We start from the raw sequence: 19,260 nt of genomic DNA, 5'->3' as shown, positions 1-19,260 counted from the left end.
GTGCTTACCACTGTGCCACCCCAGAAACCTAGAAACCTAGGGTGGGATTTTCTCATTATAGGGTTTCCCAGTGACTGGATTGGCAAGCTATGCAAAATGCAGCAGATATTGGCGGGACCAGAAGATCCAGCTGGTGGCCAATAGTGAGCTACCTCTGCTGCTGGAAAACATGCTATGGTGGTTGTGGTGGCTGGAAAACTCTGCTGTTAATCTATTGTTGACAGCTGTAAATGGAAACCCCATGCTGATGAAATTAGTCATCAACAATAGTGCAACATGGGCCTTTGAGTATCAGTGACCTGTTTTGCATCGCACCTAATTTTTGTTTCCATTGATTCATCATCATCCTTTCTGTATTCACCGAGCCAATTTTAAATCTTGAAATCAAATCAAAGTTAAACTTCGCTTGGTAAGCGGAGTTTAACAACAATTTCCTATTGCCAGACCAGAAGGGAAGGATGGCCTTCCTTTCTCTTCTTCTGTCTATACTTTTGGAAAGTGGAGTTAGAGCTGTGTTGAATTCAAACTGTTCATATAAATACAGCACTGAAATTTGGGGTGAATTTCAGGTAGGAGACTACTGGGAACTATGGAAACAGTGGGGACTCTGTCACATCAGGACACTATCATTTCCAGAATTTTCAGAAGAGATAAGTTAATGATGGGCAAAGCTTCTTTGGAAATCTCTTTCGACCAGCATAAAGACCCCAAAGTCAGAGTACCTGATCCTGGCCACAGAATGGAACACAGCATTGCCGCGATCACCAGTAAACTCAGTAACCTGAGATATATCAGCCTCTACAAGGCTGCAGACCACCCTCTTCAGCCCAGGTGTGCAAGCTGGGACCTTGCAAAGGAAGAGGCAAAGTAGACTGGTGCGGGGCCTGGGCAACAGCATCACTATCACTCCCAAGCCCCCAACAAAAGGGACAAGCCAGGTTGTATCATTTCAGGCATTTTGGATGTGTGTTTAGTGCCAATCTGTCATGCACAAAACAATGCTGCATGGTCCTAGTGGACTGAATGTTGAAGGGCAGCAATGCAAGTCAGGCCAGATCAACTAGTAAATATAATAGCTGTATTAAGAGAAGAAAATAAGTGAGGTGACAAGAATTATCCCTGGAACAAAGGATTGTCATATGAGGAGCGGTCGAGGACTCTGGATCTATAGTCAGTGGAGTTTAGAAGGATGAGGGGGAAATCTAATTGAAACTTACAGAATACTGAGAATCCTAAGTAGAGTGGACATGGAGAGGATGTTTCCACTAGTGAGAGAGACTAGAACTTGAAGGCACAGCCTCAGAGCAAAGGGACACTCCTTTAAAACAAAGATGGAGGAACTTCTTCAGTTAGAAGATAGTGAATCTGTGGAGCTCATTGCCACAGAGAGTTTTGGAGGCCAGGTCATTGAGTGTCTTTAAGACAGAGATATATAGGATCTTGATCAGTAAGGAGATTAAGGGTTATGGGGAGGAGGAGGGAGGTTGGGGGGCTAAGAATCATATCAGCCATGTTTGAATGATGGAGATGGCTTGCTGGGCTGAATGGCCTCATTCTGCTCCTATATCTTATGGACTATGTGCAGTTCCAGCATCAAATCGAGTGATAGCTCAGTCTCCCACTGTGCTAAGTTCTTGATCTTGATCTTGATCTTGATATTAGATAGCTGAATAATAACACAGCCCTTCAGCACTGGGAAATGGAAAAGTCAGCACAGATTTACTCTTGCACACCTTCTAGCTGTTGGCAACAAAGTAACATTGGCGGCTGCTTAGGAACAGGACACTTCTTTCTTAAGCTTTTCCGTTGCATGTCTTTGAGTGTCCCATAAAACTGATATCTTGAGCAATGTTACATGTCAAACATTTTACCACACAACCCATTTGGTTCCACGCTTATAATGTGTGTTTACTGAGGGCTTTTGCATGGTAATCATCAAGGTATATTCCTTTTCATTGTTTAAATAAAAAATAAACTCACGTTTATTGAGATAGCGCATCAGCATATTAGTTAATGTAGCCTCTCTGAATGAATGGATGCGCAGTTCCAAATTATTTTTGTTATACTGCTGTAGGAACGCATCATCGGTCACATAGTTACCAAGCAGTGATCAATCCAAGGATCACATTCTGAGATTAGCATCAAGAGTTGGAAGTTTAACTATATTCGGCAAAGTTGGAGAAATTAAATAAAGAACAAAATCCTATTCTAACCAAACTTGTAACTTGAGTTTAAAGCTTTGGATTGGTGTGAATGAGCTTGGTAACTTCTACTAAATCTTAGGCAATTATATTCATTAATAAAATTGCTCTGCGATATCACAGGATATTAATTCACAGGTTAAAACTGTATTACCATTTCAAGTTGCTGTTAGTTAAAAAGGAGTAAAATGTTATATTGATTGCAATAATAGCACAACAGTGATGCCCAAACAGAAACAAGTTAGTAAAATGCAAGCTTTGGGCATAGTGCACCAAACGGTTCTTTGCCCAAGTTAATGTGTTAACCGGGTGGTTCTTGAATTTAGTGAGTAGGCTGAGATGATCAGCAGCCTCAATAATTGCATGCTGATCCAGTTATTGCACTATTCTGCTTTTCCACAACATGCTGAAGTGTGTTTCATGATGCATCTTGTAAGGGAAGTGCATTTCACGCAATTATCAGATAGCCCGACTGATTGGAGAGAACACTCATGTGTTTATCAATCTTTATTGTGACCCATTGTTTAAAATCCTTAAACAAAGTCAATGTGGGAGCAAACATTTTTTGTGCAGGAGCTCCAAAATTCTACATGAGCGACATTGTGGCTTTGATTTTATCTGACCTAGAGCCACAGGAATACCAAAATGCATCATTTTTTTATTTAGAAAGCTGGGTCTCCTCTGGGTCTGCCCGCTGTATGGCAGCTTAGCCCAAGGTGCTACTGCCCCACTGCTCAGTTTAAAGGCGGCACAATGGTGCAGTGGTTAGCACTGCTCTCACAGCACCAGGGACGCAGGTTCGATTCCTGGCTTGGGTCATTGTCTGTGTGAGTGCTCTGGTTTCCTCCCACAATCCAAAAGACGTGCTGGTTTGGTGCATTGGCCACACTAATTTATCCCTCAGATGTACCCAGATAGCCGCCGGAGTGTGGCGACTAGGGGATTTTCACAGGAACATCATGCAGTGTTAAAGTACGCCTACTTGTGACACTAATGAAAAAAAATTAAAACAAAATGGCAGATCATGCCCTCAAAAATATAATTGGAAATGTGCCTATATTTTAAAGATGGACCTGCCATGTTAGTGGATAGGGAGATTGGGGTGTCTCCTTGCCACCTTTAGAAGTGCAACCAACTGCATCTAGGCAAGAAAGACCCCCTTCCCCCCACCCCCAACGTTTGATCTCTTCTATTGGCTGGGGATTTAAAATCAAGGCCAGTGCATGGGAGAAATAGGTTGTTGGCAACACACACCAAAGTATCTGGAAAAATATGACTACTATAATGTCAAAACATGGGATATTGTGAAGCATAGGCTTCACAGGCTACTTCTAACTAGCAGTTTTTAAAGAGAAAGTGTCTCATCAAAGGCTGACAGCGAGGTACTACCGACACACGGTTATCTCCATTCAGAAACTTCAATTATTGAATTAACAAAATCATTGCTTTTTCCTCCAATCAGTATGGGCTAAAATGGTGCAAAGTGACTGCCTCACTGAAAAATAAAGTGTCACATTGTCAACATACACCAACATTCTGTTCTTGCCAGAGAAAGGGAAATATTGCAAAAAGATGCTTCATCTGGATTCTGTATCAGAAATGGACCATGATAAGGTGTTGGGTGGAATTCTCCCATCAGGAGAAGCCCTGTGTCAGAGGTGGGAATGGGGAATGTTTCCCACTGTGAAGGCCAACGTAAAGCTACACTATATCATCTGTCCCCAGCATAATTAATCATGCATCCAGGGGTTTTATGCTGTCTTCTGTGGCAAGGCAGGCTTGATGACATGCATCCAACCATAATATGAGTGCCATATTTAAAAGATGCCCAACATTACTGATCCACGATTGAAGAAAGGAGAATGATCCTCCAGGAACACTCCAAGGCTCAAAGCTGAAATTCTCTGTTGATGTCTGAAGTTGAGGTCCACCTGATAGATGCTCCACCCACCCACTGCTCAGGTGTTCCAGGGTCCAGGGTTGCTGGCGGTCTCAAACCAGGCCTCTGAAGGCAACCCCAGGCCTTTTTTGTGTAAATCCTAACTCCTGCACATCATGTCGGTCTGGACGTGTGCTGGACCAGCATGATTTCCCGCTGGTGTCACAAAGAATTGGACATGGGGTTGGCGGAGGGGGAAGAGATTCCATTGCGGCCTACATCAGCACCCCATTAGTGGGATGCAAATCTGTTTCACCCAGGCCTCCAGTGGGTTTCCTGATCCACCATGGCAAGCAGTATCAGAAGATCCTGTTGTAAATTCACATAGGTACAAGACCGTTTTTTTGCACCTCCCACCAAACTCTCCCCACTCTCCATTGCCCACTATTTATACTATCAGCGAGGCTATGGGAGAATTCCACCCAATGAGTAATATTTCCAAAGTACAGCTGACCCTTTCAACTGCACTGTATGAAACAATATTCAAAAAGAGTGTAAATCAAATTTCATGTAAAAAAGTAAACTACTCAAAGTGCCCCATTACAAGGTGGCATGGTAGCATGTAGTTAGCACTGCTGCCTCACAACGCCAGGGACCTGGATTTGATTCCTCACTTGGGTCACTGTGTGCGTGGAATGCACACATTCTCCCTGTGTCTCCGTGGGTTTTCTCCAGGTGCTCCAGTTTCTTCCCACAATCCAAATGACATGCTAAATTCTCCCTCAGTGTATCCAAACAGACGCCAGAAAATGGCAACAAGGGGGTTTTCACAGCAACTTCTTGCAGTATTAATGTAAGCCTACTTGTGACACCAGTAACTTAACTTAAAAACATTGTGGCTAGAATGTTATTGCCCTGCCTGCCAGAGGAAATGGAGAAGGTGAGGGATGGATCATGGAAAGGTCCATTGGTCTTAGGCAGGATTTTACAATTTCAGGATAAGCAAGGCCATAAAATCCTACCTCATATCTCCGAATTTTATCTCGTACTGATAACTAAGAAAGTCCATTATTTTTCCATAAATTCTAAAGATTTTTAATTCATGAATCACATGCTTTATGTCTGACACCTCCATCCTGACCACCACATAAAAAAATTGATACATTTAAGTGTACTTTCCAAAAGTTCCACTTGTATATAATTCACTCGCATGCAGTAAACTACTTTTATGCAAGAATGATCTTTGTCAGTTTTGACGCCCACATCATGATATCCTGCTTTCCAAGTATGGAAAAATAGATATCATGGAAAGTCTGAGGAGGTTTATCAGAGAATATAAAGTACATCACATTCTGACACATTCTAAGTCAATTTAATTCGATCCAATTGTCTAGAAGATTCTTATTACCTTATGTCTATCGTGAATCTATTCCAAGGATTAGAAAACATGAATCAAAACAAAATCCTTGTCTGTTTTAAATGCCTAACATTAAATATGTTCAAATATTGATAATTGTTATGTTGAGTATCAATGAAAAGCCCTCAGCTTTTGATTCACTTAAGTGGCATCAGTAATAACAAATTGGAGGTCTCCTAAAATCTCATAGGCTTCTCTATTTTTCATTTAAAATCTTCCGATGTGAAAAATTGTGAAATAATGCAATAACTGACATGTAACAGCCGGACAGTAATCTCCTTTCAATAAGTAGCCAGTGTTCTAAGGGCAATCTGTGCTCCAAGAAGACACTCGACTGCAAGGTTAGGTGCTCAACGTTTGTACGTGTCTCCAATAAAAACACATTCACATTGGAATTAAAGGAAAGGGACAAAACTGGGTCATCCTGGGTGCAAGATACAGATTTTCAATCCTTACCAAGCTCTGTGTGTGTGTGTGTGTGTGTGTGTGTGTGTGTGTGTGTGTGGTGGGGGGGGGGTGCGGTTGGTAGCAATTGTGGGAAAATTCAATTGAACAAATACCGAGCAACCCAAAGAACAGCTGTTTGAAAAATTATGGGGAAAAATAAACAGAATGTTTGGGTATGTTCCTTTCTTGTCCCCAGCTCAATTTCTGTAGAAGGTATCGAAAAGAATCGGGATGCTTGGAGAGGATTTTGCAGTTCCCCAGAGTGCACAGCACTTTAGAAAACAAGGCTAACCTCATTTCTGTTTAAGAGAATGCATCATTGCCTCTTATTGTGACAGCTTTCAGATTATCTAGAATATGAAGCATCATAGCAGTCCCACTTGAACTATTATAACCAGTACACATCACTATGTACTGTATAACAAAGTGCCCATTGGAAGACTTGTCCAAGGATCCAAGAAAAAAAATGGAATCCCAATAAGGCAATGATTAATCGATGTGAATGGTAATCTCTATAGTTACAGCCTTGTTCTTTCCGTCAACAGAAACCTAGTCAGAACTGCTAAGGAATAGATTGCCCTTGAGTAATCCAAATGATACGTCAGCAGAATTGATGGCTTACTGTTTAATCTTCCATTTATTTAACTTTTCATTAGTATGCAAACTCCAAATTACCAGCCACATTCTCTTAATGTACCTATCTAGCACATTTAACGGGGCTTACGCAGTGCATGGGGTTTAATAGGTAATTGTAGGAATTGTTAAATGGGAGGGTGCAGATGATAAACCAATCATAAATTACTTCTACTTCTGACAAAGAAAAGCAGGTCATGGAGGAAAGGAACTTGGTATCTGTGTACAATGTGGGCATTGAGAGTCAAACTTGATTAGCTTTGCCCCCATTTGACTTTAATTGCTGATAATAAGCAAGCTCTATAACTTTCGGGAGGGCTGAGAACATAACAATTGGGTGTAATGAAACCCATCCAGTTGTAGCTGTGCAGTTTTACCTTGTTGTATATGCATCAGTGACGAAAAATAGCATTTCTTTTCCCCCCATGTTGTGTAAATCTAGCCTGTACCAGCAGGACAAATCACTTAATTACAACAGGTGCAGGACTTGGTAATCTCAGTTTTGCAGTTCTGGAATTATTACATCCAGTCGAATTTCAAGATCATCTGCTGTATTTTATTTACAAACATGAATTATTTATCCGGGAAGGCTGATTCTTCAGCAGAACGTGTCCTTGATAAATGTGGCCTGATTATCACATTATCATTGTGTATTAATTTGCCTTCCATTGAAATGAGAACGGTGACCAAAGTTTTGCTTCGACTGAAAGTTATTGCACTAAAAATAGTAACGTTTGTTACAAGAACAATTAGAATTTTGCCGGAAGAATGCGGTTATTAATTATCTTGCATCAGCTCTCATGATAATAATTCGCGGATATTTCTGGGAACGTCCCAATCTTGTTCTGAAAGTGCTTTGGTCCAAGAAGCAAATTTGGCTTCTATCTACACACCTTCATCTTGATTTTTTTGTTTAAATTCCCCATTGTAGTGCTGCATCTTCAAAGCTACACGACTACCTTCAGGTTTAGATTAGAAAAGTATTTACATATTTCTCTGAATCCTGCCAGTCTTAACAGATTCTCCAAATCAAAAAGTCAGAACATCTCTTTCTTGCAGCGAGCTAATTCCTATTCTGCATGTGTAGCCTCTTACAAAAGGAACCGGATCAAAACTCAATGAGATCTCCACACAGCTGGAGCTTGTGACAGCACAGAGACCAAAGACAGAGACTCCAAATACCCCACCGCAGCACAGGCATTAAATATGCTATTTTTCCTAATTAAATTCATTGGGCTTCAGTCCTGACAGGGAAGGAGGGGAAGTGAAATGTGAAATAAGTCAATTGTTCTGGATTGCATACAGTCGTCATTAAATGACTGATGTGGGCAGAAATTGACAGTTTCCCTCCTGAGAACTGGCTTGAAACACCTGAATCTAAAACTGATGGCATTGCAACCTACAGAGCATCTGGATATCATTGACGATCTTTCAAGAGAGAATGTAAGCAGAGAAAAATGCAAAAAGGTGTCATTTTATTTTCCATGCAGCCACTGCTAAAAAAAAAATCAAGGGAACTAAGATGAATTATCCGAACCGCTCGAGCCTCGTGTACCCACTTCCTGAAAAAATGTTTCCCCTCACGAGAGAATGAGCAACCGCACATAATCCACCTGGAGATGGAATTGGGCTTTCAGTTTTACTGTTAAAAAAGCATCCCACTTATTTTACATTTCTACCGTAACCAAAGCTGCGTTCAGACCATAAGTTAAAATTCATGTGTCCCTAAATTATAGCAAGTCACAGTTTTGAATGTGTAATATTTCTTTCATATGCCTTTGCGGGCATTTTTATCACCTTCCTGCTTTTAGAACGAAGAATAAAGATAGTGCTGTTTGATCTTGGGTGTTTTCATAAAGGATAATTCATGTCCACAAGCATGAATGATTTTCCTTCTACTTGTGTTTTTCACCTTTGTTTTGTGGTGTTTTCCAGACAATGACCAATCCGACACAAAAACAAAACCTGCAGCCATCAGTTAAAGAGGCATCTGAAATTAGGAAAGAGGATGTGTTGAATTCCTTGCGCTGACTCGTTACCACTACAATTAAATCAGAAACAATTTGCTCACAAGTCACTCAAATTCATTTTTTGGTTTGATGCATTTTATGTCCTTACAGAGAATACTTCTTTGGGGCTAAATCCATCAGCCTTTGGATAATTATAAAACCCCAGCTGCAGGAAAAACAGATGGCAGGTGAGCATTAGTAACATAGGCTTCCTTCAGTCATGCAGCATAACAATGGTTGCATGTTTTCACAAGAAGATTGCCACGAATCAACACGGGGAAGTAAAATCAAGCGTCAGGAAGGTTCAAATGAAACATTTTGCGCTGTCGTTTTTGCAGAAAATGGACACGTTGAACCTCTTCCAGAGTATGTTCATTGAAACAAAATAATAAAAATGGCACATCTGCGTATTCCAGAATGAAAATGTTGGAAATCCAACAAGGAACTGCGCAATGGTGTGGAGTGGATGCTAACAAGTCGGCAGCCTGTTTTGTTCCCGCGCACACAGTCCAAGATTATCCTCAGGAGTCTAAATCCCAGCCATGAATAATGTTCATTGTTGCCTACAATCAATGGGTGCTCTCTATTTTTATTGAGAACTCAGCTGGGCTGCCGTGTGAAGCACATAGCAGGAGCTGAAACCTTCGTCGAGGAAACAACAGCGGCAGCAATCTTGCAGGGGCACCCCAATCCTCGGCCTATTCTCCAAGGGTACATCGATAGAAGCTGTGAAGCAGCATGCAGGGAGCATCCTCTACCCCTGCTGTGGGAACAGATAGAAGGGGGAAGAAGTCCAAACAAGCACCCAACAAAAAAAAAGTGGGGAGGCTGGGAAGAATTATAGCTTGCATAATGGGTTACACTGTATTCTAATCAAAGGGCTTGCACCATGCGATGAAGTTATATTAACATCTAAAATCAGACCATGCAGATGGACTTTTGGGGAAGGTTTGAAAAATGAATCACTATTGAAAAATGTGAATAAGTTTCTAATTTTAATAATTTCAATCACATTTTTTGTCCATGTACGATTGATGGGTCAACGGAAAGTTGAAAATAATGCTATCTGAAGCCGAATCTAATCTATTTGTAAAAGGCGGCCTCAGGTATTCTTGCTTTTATAATAAATTGAGTTGCCGAGAAACAATCCTTGGGAACATTTTGCATCCAATTTATGTAAAAAATGACAAAGGAACTTTTTTTGGGGGATTAATATGTGATCTGCAGCTGCATCTGGTTTCCAGATCCCAGCATGCTAAATTTGAAACAATTTATTCTCCCTACATTACAAAACCTTCCTCATTTTGGGACAATCCGAATGGCTATCATTGTCCACAGAGGAGTTGTTCCGAAAAAGTTGCGATATCACTATCGAAAAGGTGAACCTCCCCTTGTTTTAAACACCATATACGATTATTGTTGGACTGAGTTACTTTTATACTAACATGGCTTCCAACTTAATGGTGCAAGCGTTGTAACACAAATGTTCAGGTGCACTGTTGTCTACTTTTTCAATATGAATTAATGATGGTACTATTCATGCTGTTTTACAAAATAAGTTTCATGCTCAAGAGAGCTATGCAATTAAAATGTTCCAAAGCGCAAGGAACAGAATACCTTTGAACTTCTGCCTAGTTCTCAACCACAGAAAACAAAAAGAAACTTACTCCAAGAGTCAAAAGAGTCAAGTAACTCCTTAATAGCAGGCATCACCAAAACTTGCAGAAACCTTCCCCACAAGCAGAAGCAAATACAAATTTAAGTCCTCTGTTGAGTATTCTATTTATACAATATGCTTAATGTAGCAAAACATTAAAACTGAACCGTTGCATAAATGATATGCTTGATTGATTATGTTATACATTTATAATCCTTGGGAACATTATCACACAGTTCATACACCCACATTTTTTTGAAGATGGTTTTAAAAATATTTTATGTGGGGCATGGGGTAGATCTTCCACTCTTCTCCTCTTTATAAATCCACAAACATACAATCTAGGCAAAGCAATTCCAAATTCCTGCGGGAGTAATTTTGACTGCCTGATAATGTAACACGGGTGAGAGCAAATATCACAGCTTGTTTTACATCTCTCTCAATTTTTATTTCCATTGACCTCAAACGGAAAGGATGGTAAACGGGCTGCCAGTTTGTTATTGGCAATTTTGTATCTTCGCGCAAAGTCAAGATGACCCAGAGTGTTCACATTTCACTCAGTGCTAAAGAAGACTTTCCCATTAAAAGAAGGCTGATGACAAAGACATTTTTTTCCTGCCCCACTGCACGTTAGATTCCATGAGACACATTCACACATCAGAGAAATGACAACAATGGTATATGAACTACTGCAATAAAACAAAAAACACTTGGCACCAGCAAAGGAATTTAATAAATGTATCTTTAGCTTCATTTCAACATTTATTTTACAAAGCATCACAGAATATATCCTCATGACTATAACTGTTAAAAGTTTACAATGATGATACAACCTTTTAGAAAATATATTTCAAGAATAGTAAATGAACAAATTAAGGCAACAATTAAAAATAATCCTTGGGCACAATATAGAATGAAAGCGAGTTACCAACCCAGAATATCTTAATTGAAGATATTTGCGTTTAACTTGTATCCTCTGAGCACTGACTTCATTTGCACAATTAACTTTTGTATACATACTTCACCTCATAAGAATAACTATATGACAGAAAGAAATAAAAAATAATAACTTTTCTACAACGCCCACGAGTTCCCAAACCCCAATATCATTATAATACAAGTTTCATGTTCAGAGGAGTATGTATACGAGGTGTGCAATTAAATTTGTCATATCTAATATTTGTTGTAATCTAAATATATAAAGGCTAAAACTTGCTTTCAAATTATAAGCAGAATTATAGCAAACAACACTGAAAATAGCTTTGCGTTTTTTGTTCTCCCATTTAAACTACCGATTAATCAAATTATTTAACTGCAAGTGTACTGGTAAATGTTTGACATTGCATTCCCCAAAGTTGGAGCTGCTGCTGACTGGTAAGCTCAGTACAGGTTCAGCTTTGAAGGAAATGAATCTGGTTCCAAACAGTGAGTTCTTCATTTGTGACAAGGTTAGTTCAATTTCTACTTCAATAGCATTCAGAAATGGACAAGATTGATTCGCATTTTTGTTAATTCTGTTCATGCTGGAGAATTAAATGATACATGCTACACAAATCATGTCATGCTTAAACGCGTGGTGCTGAAAGATACCATGCTGGCAAACAGCATTACAGCTGTGACAGAGGTCAAGCCAATGAGCCAGCAAGTCAATGCAATGAGGTGGATGAGAGCAAGGCAAAGAAACACAGCAGATCCAATACCGAGAATAATTTTTGCTTAGGAACTGTCAAACAAAGTCATGGTGCCATACTAAGGTGCTGAAGGTAATGTTAGACAAGTATAAAATATTAGGAGGTTGGGATATTGAAAACAACAAGAGAAACAACTAAAACAGATGATGTGGAAAAGTCAGATTGTCTTTTCTTCCCTTCAGTTTGAATTCGCATTATTGTGATATTCATACAGCTGCTTTAATGACTGATTGCATTTTAAGTCATAGCTACTGAATTAGCGACTGATGTCATCCTTCTTCAGTTTTATGCCATTTTCCGCCTCCTCTCCCCCATATATGTGCATTGACCTCTGCCCCTGTCATCCCTCTGCTTTACAATATTGAACCTATGTATGCAAATGATCACTTTATGAGGTTGAATGACCTACAGTAAGTCAAATCAATCATCGACAATGACCATTAGGACCGCTTCAAACTACTGATTTCATTTTGCTATAAAGTCCATGGGCCCAAAAGATATATTTATTTGTGCGACACACATCAACGTGGACATTTATATATGTTCACACATTTCAACAACTTTTCTTGATAAGATTTGTTTTATCAATCTCCTTTTTTCCCTCGCATGTAAACAATGCAATTTTGTTTTATGTAAAAGAATTACATAATACAATAGACTTAATTTTACTGCATTATTTATTTATCTTAAGGAATTCTAATATTAACTACCTAATTAACAACTAACTAAAGATCCGGTTTAGCTGTTTTTCAAACATAAGTTTCCAATGAATGGGGGGAAAAATAGTACCCAAATAAGCAGCATTATCATTTAAATTTGCTGCAAAAATTAGACACATAACACTTTTAAAAGAAAATCTAAAATTGTAAAATATTTTAGATGTAATTGGTTGAAAATGATAAAGGAAAGTTAGTGGTCAAAGGTTTTGTTAGTATGTTTATTGAATACTTGAAGGATAGCAATATGTGTGTCGAAAACATGAAGAATGAAAATAATAATTATGCAAGTGTGCATCCAAACATTCGCCTTGTTTATAAGATTTTAATTACAAATTAAAGTGAAGCCTTTGCAAAATGAATGGTATGAAATGATACCACAAGAAACACACTGCATAAATATAGCAACAGTTCTTAATACTTTCTCGTAACTGGGGGTATCTGAATAGCTAGTTAGCAGTAAACAGGTAGAAATGCAATAGCTTTCAAATCTCCAGATGTGCCACATAATACATACTAAACGATGCTTAAGTACACTTTGACTGCTGATAATGTACGGTTTCCCACCCAACAGCTAAATGTAAAAAGGACGAATTTCAGTCTTATGTCACATGCCTGCAACTAACAACTTTGATAATTTCCCCTTTCAATCATGTCCAGAATTTTATTTTTGGGAACATTGAAACGTATGGAAACTGCTTTTGAAATGAGACTGGCCTGAATGAATTGTGTAAAAAGCTTTATTTCAACAGTCCTCGACAAAAGCGCAGCAAAGAAAAAGTTGGAAGAAAAATAGGTGAGGATTTAAAAAAAACTCCCATCTAACACATATTTCAGGATTTGATTGGTGACATATTATTTTCATAATTGTTTCCGGAAGCTAATGAAGCAGGAGCCTCCTCTCAGTGTTAAAATTTAATAATCCATTTCAAAATAAATTGTCATTTGCCACACATTTATATGTTTTTATATAAATATAAACAACAATTTACAGATACAGTATCTTTTTCGTTCATTCAGTATTTACTCTTCTCAGCAAACTTTGGCAAAATAACAGGGCTAAAGACTATGAAATATTACTGCAGAGAATATAAATTCTCCTTACCTGCTGTAGGTACATAAAAGTCAACGCACAGGAGAGCTGGGGACACATGCCTACATTGGGCAAAGCGACACAGGTTGCACCCGTCAGAGGATGCTGCATTCTGTTACTCTGGGGTCTGGGAAGAACCAGCGAGGGGGCTTGCATGCACACACGCTTGTCCTGTTATCTTCTTTCAGCACCAATTCATAGGCAGCCTTGTGCCAAGTTGCACTGAAATAAGCAAGCTTTCTCGCTCTCTCTCTTATTTTGTGAAGCAGTGCAGCATACAAAAGACTCAGTCGTCAACCTGCCCAGGCCTGTGAAGACAGTTTAAAAAAAAATTCTGCACAGAGCTAAACTCAGGTTCCTGGCTGACGACGAACATGTGCAACTCTTCCTAATGACAGAGTGAGGGAAGGCTCGTCACACAGCATTAGTTGCTGACTAGTGGAGGGCGTCTGATTCACTGGGGCTCAGTCGACTGGTGCTGATGTTTCATGGCTCTCATTTGTCAAATGGGTCTTAGGGCAGGGTCTTTTCACTCTCTCCCCCTTGCACTGAAACTCAAATACTGCATTTAAAAAAAATCCCAAGGGGGGACCCGGCTGAACCGTGTATGGCTGGGAGATTTTGGCAATTAATGTCACTACCCAGCTGAGACCATGCTGCCAGCTTGATGTAATCACTTAAATGCGGAATTAACCTGCATTAAACAATGGGGGAAAAATGGGGAGGGAGGGGGCAGTGGGAACATCCCAACGCAAGAAAATACAAGCGCACAAAGAATCCAACCACTCAAAAGCGGTCTGTGCCAAATAATTTCAGCAAAGCCTCGTCATAAATCATCAAGCAAATCATTCTTGATTACGGGAATTAATACTTAATTCACTTACAAGAAGGTCTGTTCAGGAAGTGACAACTGTTTTCCAATTCTGTCACAAGGTTGATATGCTGAAAGCTACGCTTGAAAATTAACAAACTTTTCATCATGCAAAAAAAAACAATGTGAAACTAATGTGTCCCTCTCTCCTTTTCTCTCTGTCTTGAGCCAGTCTCTTGACTGACAGAGATATGCCACGTCTTCCTCCTTTGCCTTTTATGCATTAGGCTTTTTCTGTTCAATACTCCCGGTACATGACATCTCTTTTCTCCAATGAAACATAATAAATAATGCTCTAATTTGATCCAATCAAGTACTATGCATCGACAGACAACAAAAGATACAGGAAGGTGAATAAAATTAGTCGCATCTAACGAGCACTATTTTGAAAAGTGCCGGCAGAGTTAATGAATGCTTTGAGTCCAAGAACAAACCTGTGTTTTTTATTTAAATACATTTCCCTTTCAGATCAAAGTGTATCTTGCCAGCTGTGATTTCTTGACAAAAATGCTTATCGCTATTTCATGATTTTATTACTGCTTCTGGTCTACAGTGGCTCTCTGCACTAGATTAAGAGATTATGAAGGCCTGCATTAACCTCAGGCAATAAAGAATTGCTAATTTTCTGTTTCTATTAAGCAGTATGTTATTTCCAAAGAATTCACCAGCATTTAATAGCAAATGTCTACAGTGACTTGACTTCAGCCATCAACTCCCTCTGTATTATTACACTGCTCTTTATGGAAAGGTTACCCGTTTCATTTCATTCATAGAGTGCTATTAATTAAAACTAGCATGTATAAATTGTTGGTGGTAATACCTTGATATTAGCCTTTCCCTTCCCCCACCCCTCCCCCTCCCGGCCATGGCCCTTCCTTTAACATTTAGGAATGCTGGAATATTTTCTTTAATGACTTGAAGAGTTTTTAAAATATTTTTTCCCCCATAAAGTATTAGGAGACTGTCGCTGCCACTGAAATGGATTAATTGTGTATCATCTCTCTTCAGCATCTTTGGCTTATATTTGCTTTCTATTTGTTGCTTACAAAACAACACCATTGTATTTTATGGTTGGAGCCTTTTTCAACGTAATGAAGTATCACACGTAGGTTTACATTAACAGTGCAATGAAGTTATTGTGAAAATCCCCTTGTTGCCACACTCTGGTGCCTGTTTGGGTACATCGAGGGAGAATTTAGCCCTGCCAATGCACCTAATTAGCACGTCTTTTGGACCATGGGAGAAAACCAGAGTACCCAGAGAAAACCAACACAGACACGGGGAGAACGTGCAGACTCCGCACAGATAATGACTCACGTCGGGAATCAAACCCAGGTCCCTGGAGCTGTGAGGCAGTAGTGCTAATCACTGTGTCATCATGCCACCTCAGTAATATGCTGCAATATAAGGAAAAGTATCATTATGAAGTTAGGAGACATACTGTTTCGATAACACTCTACATTTGATGTTGGTGCAGTTCAATTTTTTGCACTGCACCACAACCAAGTATATAACACAGTGCTGTAGATTTGGGGAAAAATGTTCTACTTAGCACAGTTCAGTTTATTTCTGTACAACTCATACAAAATTCAGATGATCATGATCACAGCGTTTACGACAATTGCAAGCTTCAGGTACATCAGTACGTATGGATTTTTGTTCTACATTTTGTTTGGGAATGGGAGGTCATAAGCAGTTGCTTGAAGATTGATTTCCCTTTTGGTGCCTCTATGCTTATTAGGGCTCCACATTTGTTCTTGATGTGGTGCAAGAAATACAACGTGCTGATGTAGAACCCGAGAGAGGTGATCTGAGTATAGAGTACGGACAATAGCCTTACTAGAGGACATGAAACTGATTTTTTTTTTAAGTTTACAAAGGATTCAGGAGGTTTGCCAGGTTTCAGTGTCAAAATGTAGAAAAAAATGGAAGCATCTCAGAAGCTATCTTTTAAACACCAGAAATTCATCTCTCCAAGAAAAAATCCTGATGCATAGAATCAATTCAACTGACCATTCCTGTGTTGGGTCTCTGAAAGATGTATTCAATGATTTTCCTGCTCTATCTAATTTAATGCAGCAGATGGCAAATATGTGACAACTTTGTGGAAACGGTACTGACTCTAAAATATCAAGGACATCGAAAAGAAGAATGATTACAGGAACTAAAGGTAAGATGGGAACACAGAATTCAAGTTCCCACACTATTCCAATACTGTTCCAATTCAAGTATTACCATTCTAAACAAAAACATTGGATCCAAATCAGATAATTCCAACATCAATGAACTCACACCATTTCAATATGAATGCAACTACACTATTCTCACATGGTTGGACTCATATCATTGCATCAAGTGTCTACCTAACCTACCCTGAGAGAAGTGTACCAACACATTTTAATGTCAGTCTTTCCACACTATTCCAATATGAGTGTCCTGATAGGATTCCAATATGAATGTGCTCTCACTATTCAAATATGAATGAATTTATACTATTCCAGTTTCTGAGTTTGAGGAGATCACTTCAGAGCACGTTGAGGATCAATAATCATGGGGTGGAATGGGGGCAGTCTGTGTCTCCTGAAAGTGCCAATTTGAGTTCCGCATCCTATGTGGCCTCCCTGATCCACATCTACAAACATCCATTCCCTCCATCAGTGATGCTCAGTAGCAGCTGTGTGTACTATCTACAAGGTGCACTGCAGAAATTCACCTAAGATTCTTAGACAAAATCTTCCAAACCCACAACCACTTCCATCTACAAGAACAAGACAGAAAATAACCACTACCTGCAAGTTCCCCTCCAAGCCACTCACCATCCTGACTTGATGTCGAGGTGCCGGCGTTGGACTGGGGTAGGCACAGTAACAGGTCTCACAACACCAGGCAAAAGTCCAACAGGTTTATTTGGTAGCATGAGCTCTCGGAGAGCTGCTCCTTCACCAGGTGATGAAGGGACAAAAGCTCGTTCTCCCAAATAAACCTGTCAGACTTTAACCTGGTGTTCCATCCTGACTTGGAAATGTGTCGCCATTCCTTCGCAGTCGCTGGGTCAAACTCCTGGAATTCCCTCCCTAACAGCATTGTGGGTCAACCCACAGCACATGGACTGCAGCGCTACACAAAGGCAGCTCACCACCACTCTCTCAAGGACAATAGGGATGGACAATAAATGCTGTCTTAACTAGCGATGCCCATGTCCCATGAATGAATAAAATATACCAGGATAAAGGACATTATTAAGAGAGTACAGAACATTTTGGGCAGAATTTGATGGTCCCTCCCACCGGCAGGATTTTCCTGTCCTGCCAAAGTCAATGGATTTCTGAACTGCCCTGCGCATTTTTTGGACCTGCCCTTGCTACGACGGAGCCCTAAAATTCTGCTCTTTGTGGGGAGGGCGGCGGGGGGGGGGGGGGGAAGCTGGAAGTCATTGTCCATGTGAGAACAATGACATCAGAAGGAAAAGAGACAAGATCACAGTCAGAGTTTCAGGAGCCTGGGGGGGGAAGTTAAACAGAGCAGAACACCAACGTCCTTTAGACATCTGCCATCTTTAACTGGTCTGGCCTACATGTGACTTCAGAGCCAAAACAATGTGGTTGACTCTCAACTGCCCTTGGGCAACTAGGGATGGGCAATAAATTCTGGCCAGCCAATGACTCCCACGGCCCACAAATTAAAAAAAACAAGGAGAGTGGTCTGAATTTCTCATAGCGCTACACACTCGTACCAGGATTGTAGACAAAACAGATTCACGTGTATTTAATGACATTTAATGACAAGGGTTTCAGCTTCCTGCAGCTATGGAGCCTGTTCTGGGCCAGGAAGGAGATAGATACTGAGTCAAGATGAAAGAGCTCTACCGAGACAGAAATGGGAGCCTTGTTTTCATGGGAAGGTTAACTGGTACTATTTAGGGAGGGTTTCAATGGGTTAGAAGGTGGATGGGGCACCAGGATGTAACATTTGAGGCAGAAACAAGGTTAACAATGGGCTGGCAGACATGAGTAGCAGTTGACTAAAGAGCTGAGAAATGCAAAACATTCTTAGATAGCCTAGGGTATATTTGCAGAAATGCACGTAGTGTGGTGAAATGAGGTTGAAGAGCTGCAGGCACCAATCACCACATGAGTCAATAACAGGGACCCAATTCAAAGAAGTGAAGGATTGGGGACTTAATATCCCAGGCTACAAAATATTCAGGAAAATAGGAAAGGAGATGAGGTGTCAGTATTGATCAAAGAAACAGTTAAAGGGCTGGTCAGTGATAAAATCAGGGTCATGGATAGAATCCACTTGGTTTGGATTAGGGAATAATAAATGGAGTAACTGGCTGTGCACTACAATCCACCAAATAACAGGAAGGAAATAAAGGAGCAAATTTGTAGGCAATTTTACTGAAAAATCCAATAAATATAGAATCTCGATAAAGGGGGGACTTTGATTATCTGAGTGTAGATTGATGGTAACAGAGCCCAGAGTTTTGCGGAATGTTGGTTTTCTATTCTGTCATTGATAAAAGTGATTGTGCCCCCTCCATAATTGATGGGTAATGATCGTATCCCCCCGCACCCCATGTCTGACGGATAGTGATCGTACCACTGCCCCATGTCTGATGGATAGTGATCGTACCACTGCCCCAT

General features: G+C 40.0%; 1 protein-coding gene across 9 annotated transcripts in view; it reads right to left on the bottom strand.

Annotated features, from left to right (window-relative positions):
- Positions 1–19,260, bottom strand: part of rbfox1 (RNA binding fox-1 homolog 1) — a 1,792,700-nt gene that overhangs the window by 503,987 nt on the left and 1,269,453 nt on the right. For 4 of the 9 annotated variants that reach the window (XM_080206628.1, XM_080206639.1, XM_080206630.1 and 1 more), the window contains exon 1: positions 13,756–14,126. The exons of 4 other annotated variants lie outside the window; for them this stretch is intronic. In XM_080206628.1, coding sequence (XP_080062754.1) covers positions 13,756–13,899 — 144 coding nt within the window. In that variant the 5' untranslated portion in view covers positions 13,900–14,126. Of the gene's footprint in view, positions 1–13,755; positions 14,127–14,627; positions 14,681–19,260 lie in introns of those variants that run through there. One more of the 9 variants, XM_080206636.1, reaches the window with a different exon arrangement.

Source organism: Carcharhinus amblyrhynchos, chromosome 18 (assembly GCF_965287045.1).
Source record: "Carcharhinus amblyrhynchos chromosome 18, sCarAmb.v2.hapA, whole genome shotgun sequence".
Classification (NCBI taxonomy): domain Eukaryota; kingdom Metazoa; phylum Chordata; class Chondrichthyes; order Carcharhiniformes; family Carcharhinidae; genus Carcharhinus; species Carcharhinus amblyrhynchos.
This window is presented reverse-complemented; position numbering and strand designations above follow the sequence as displayed.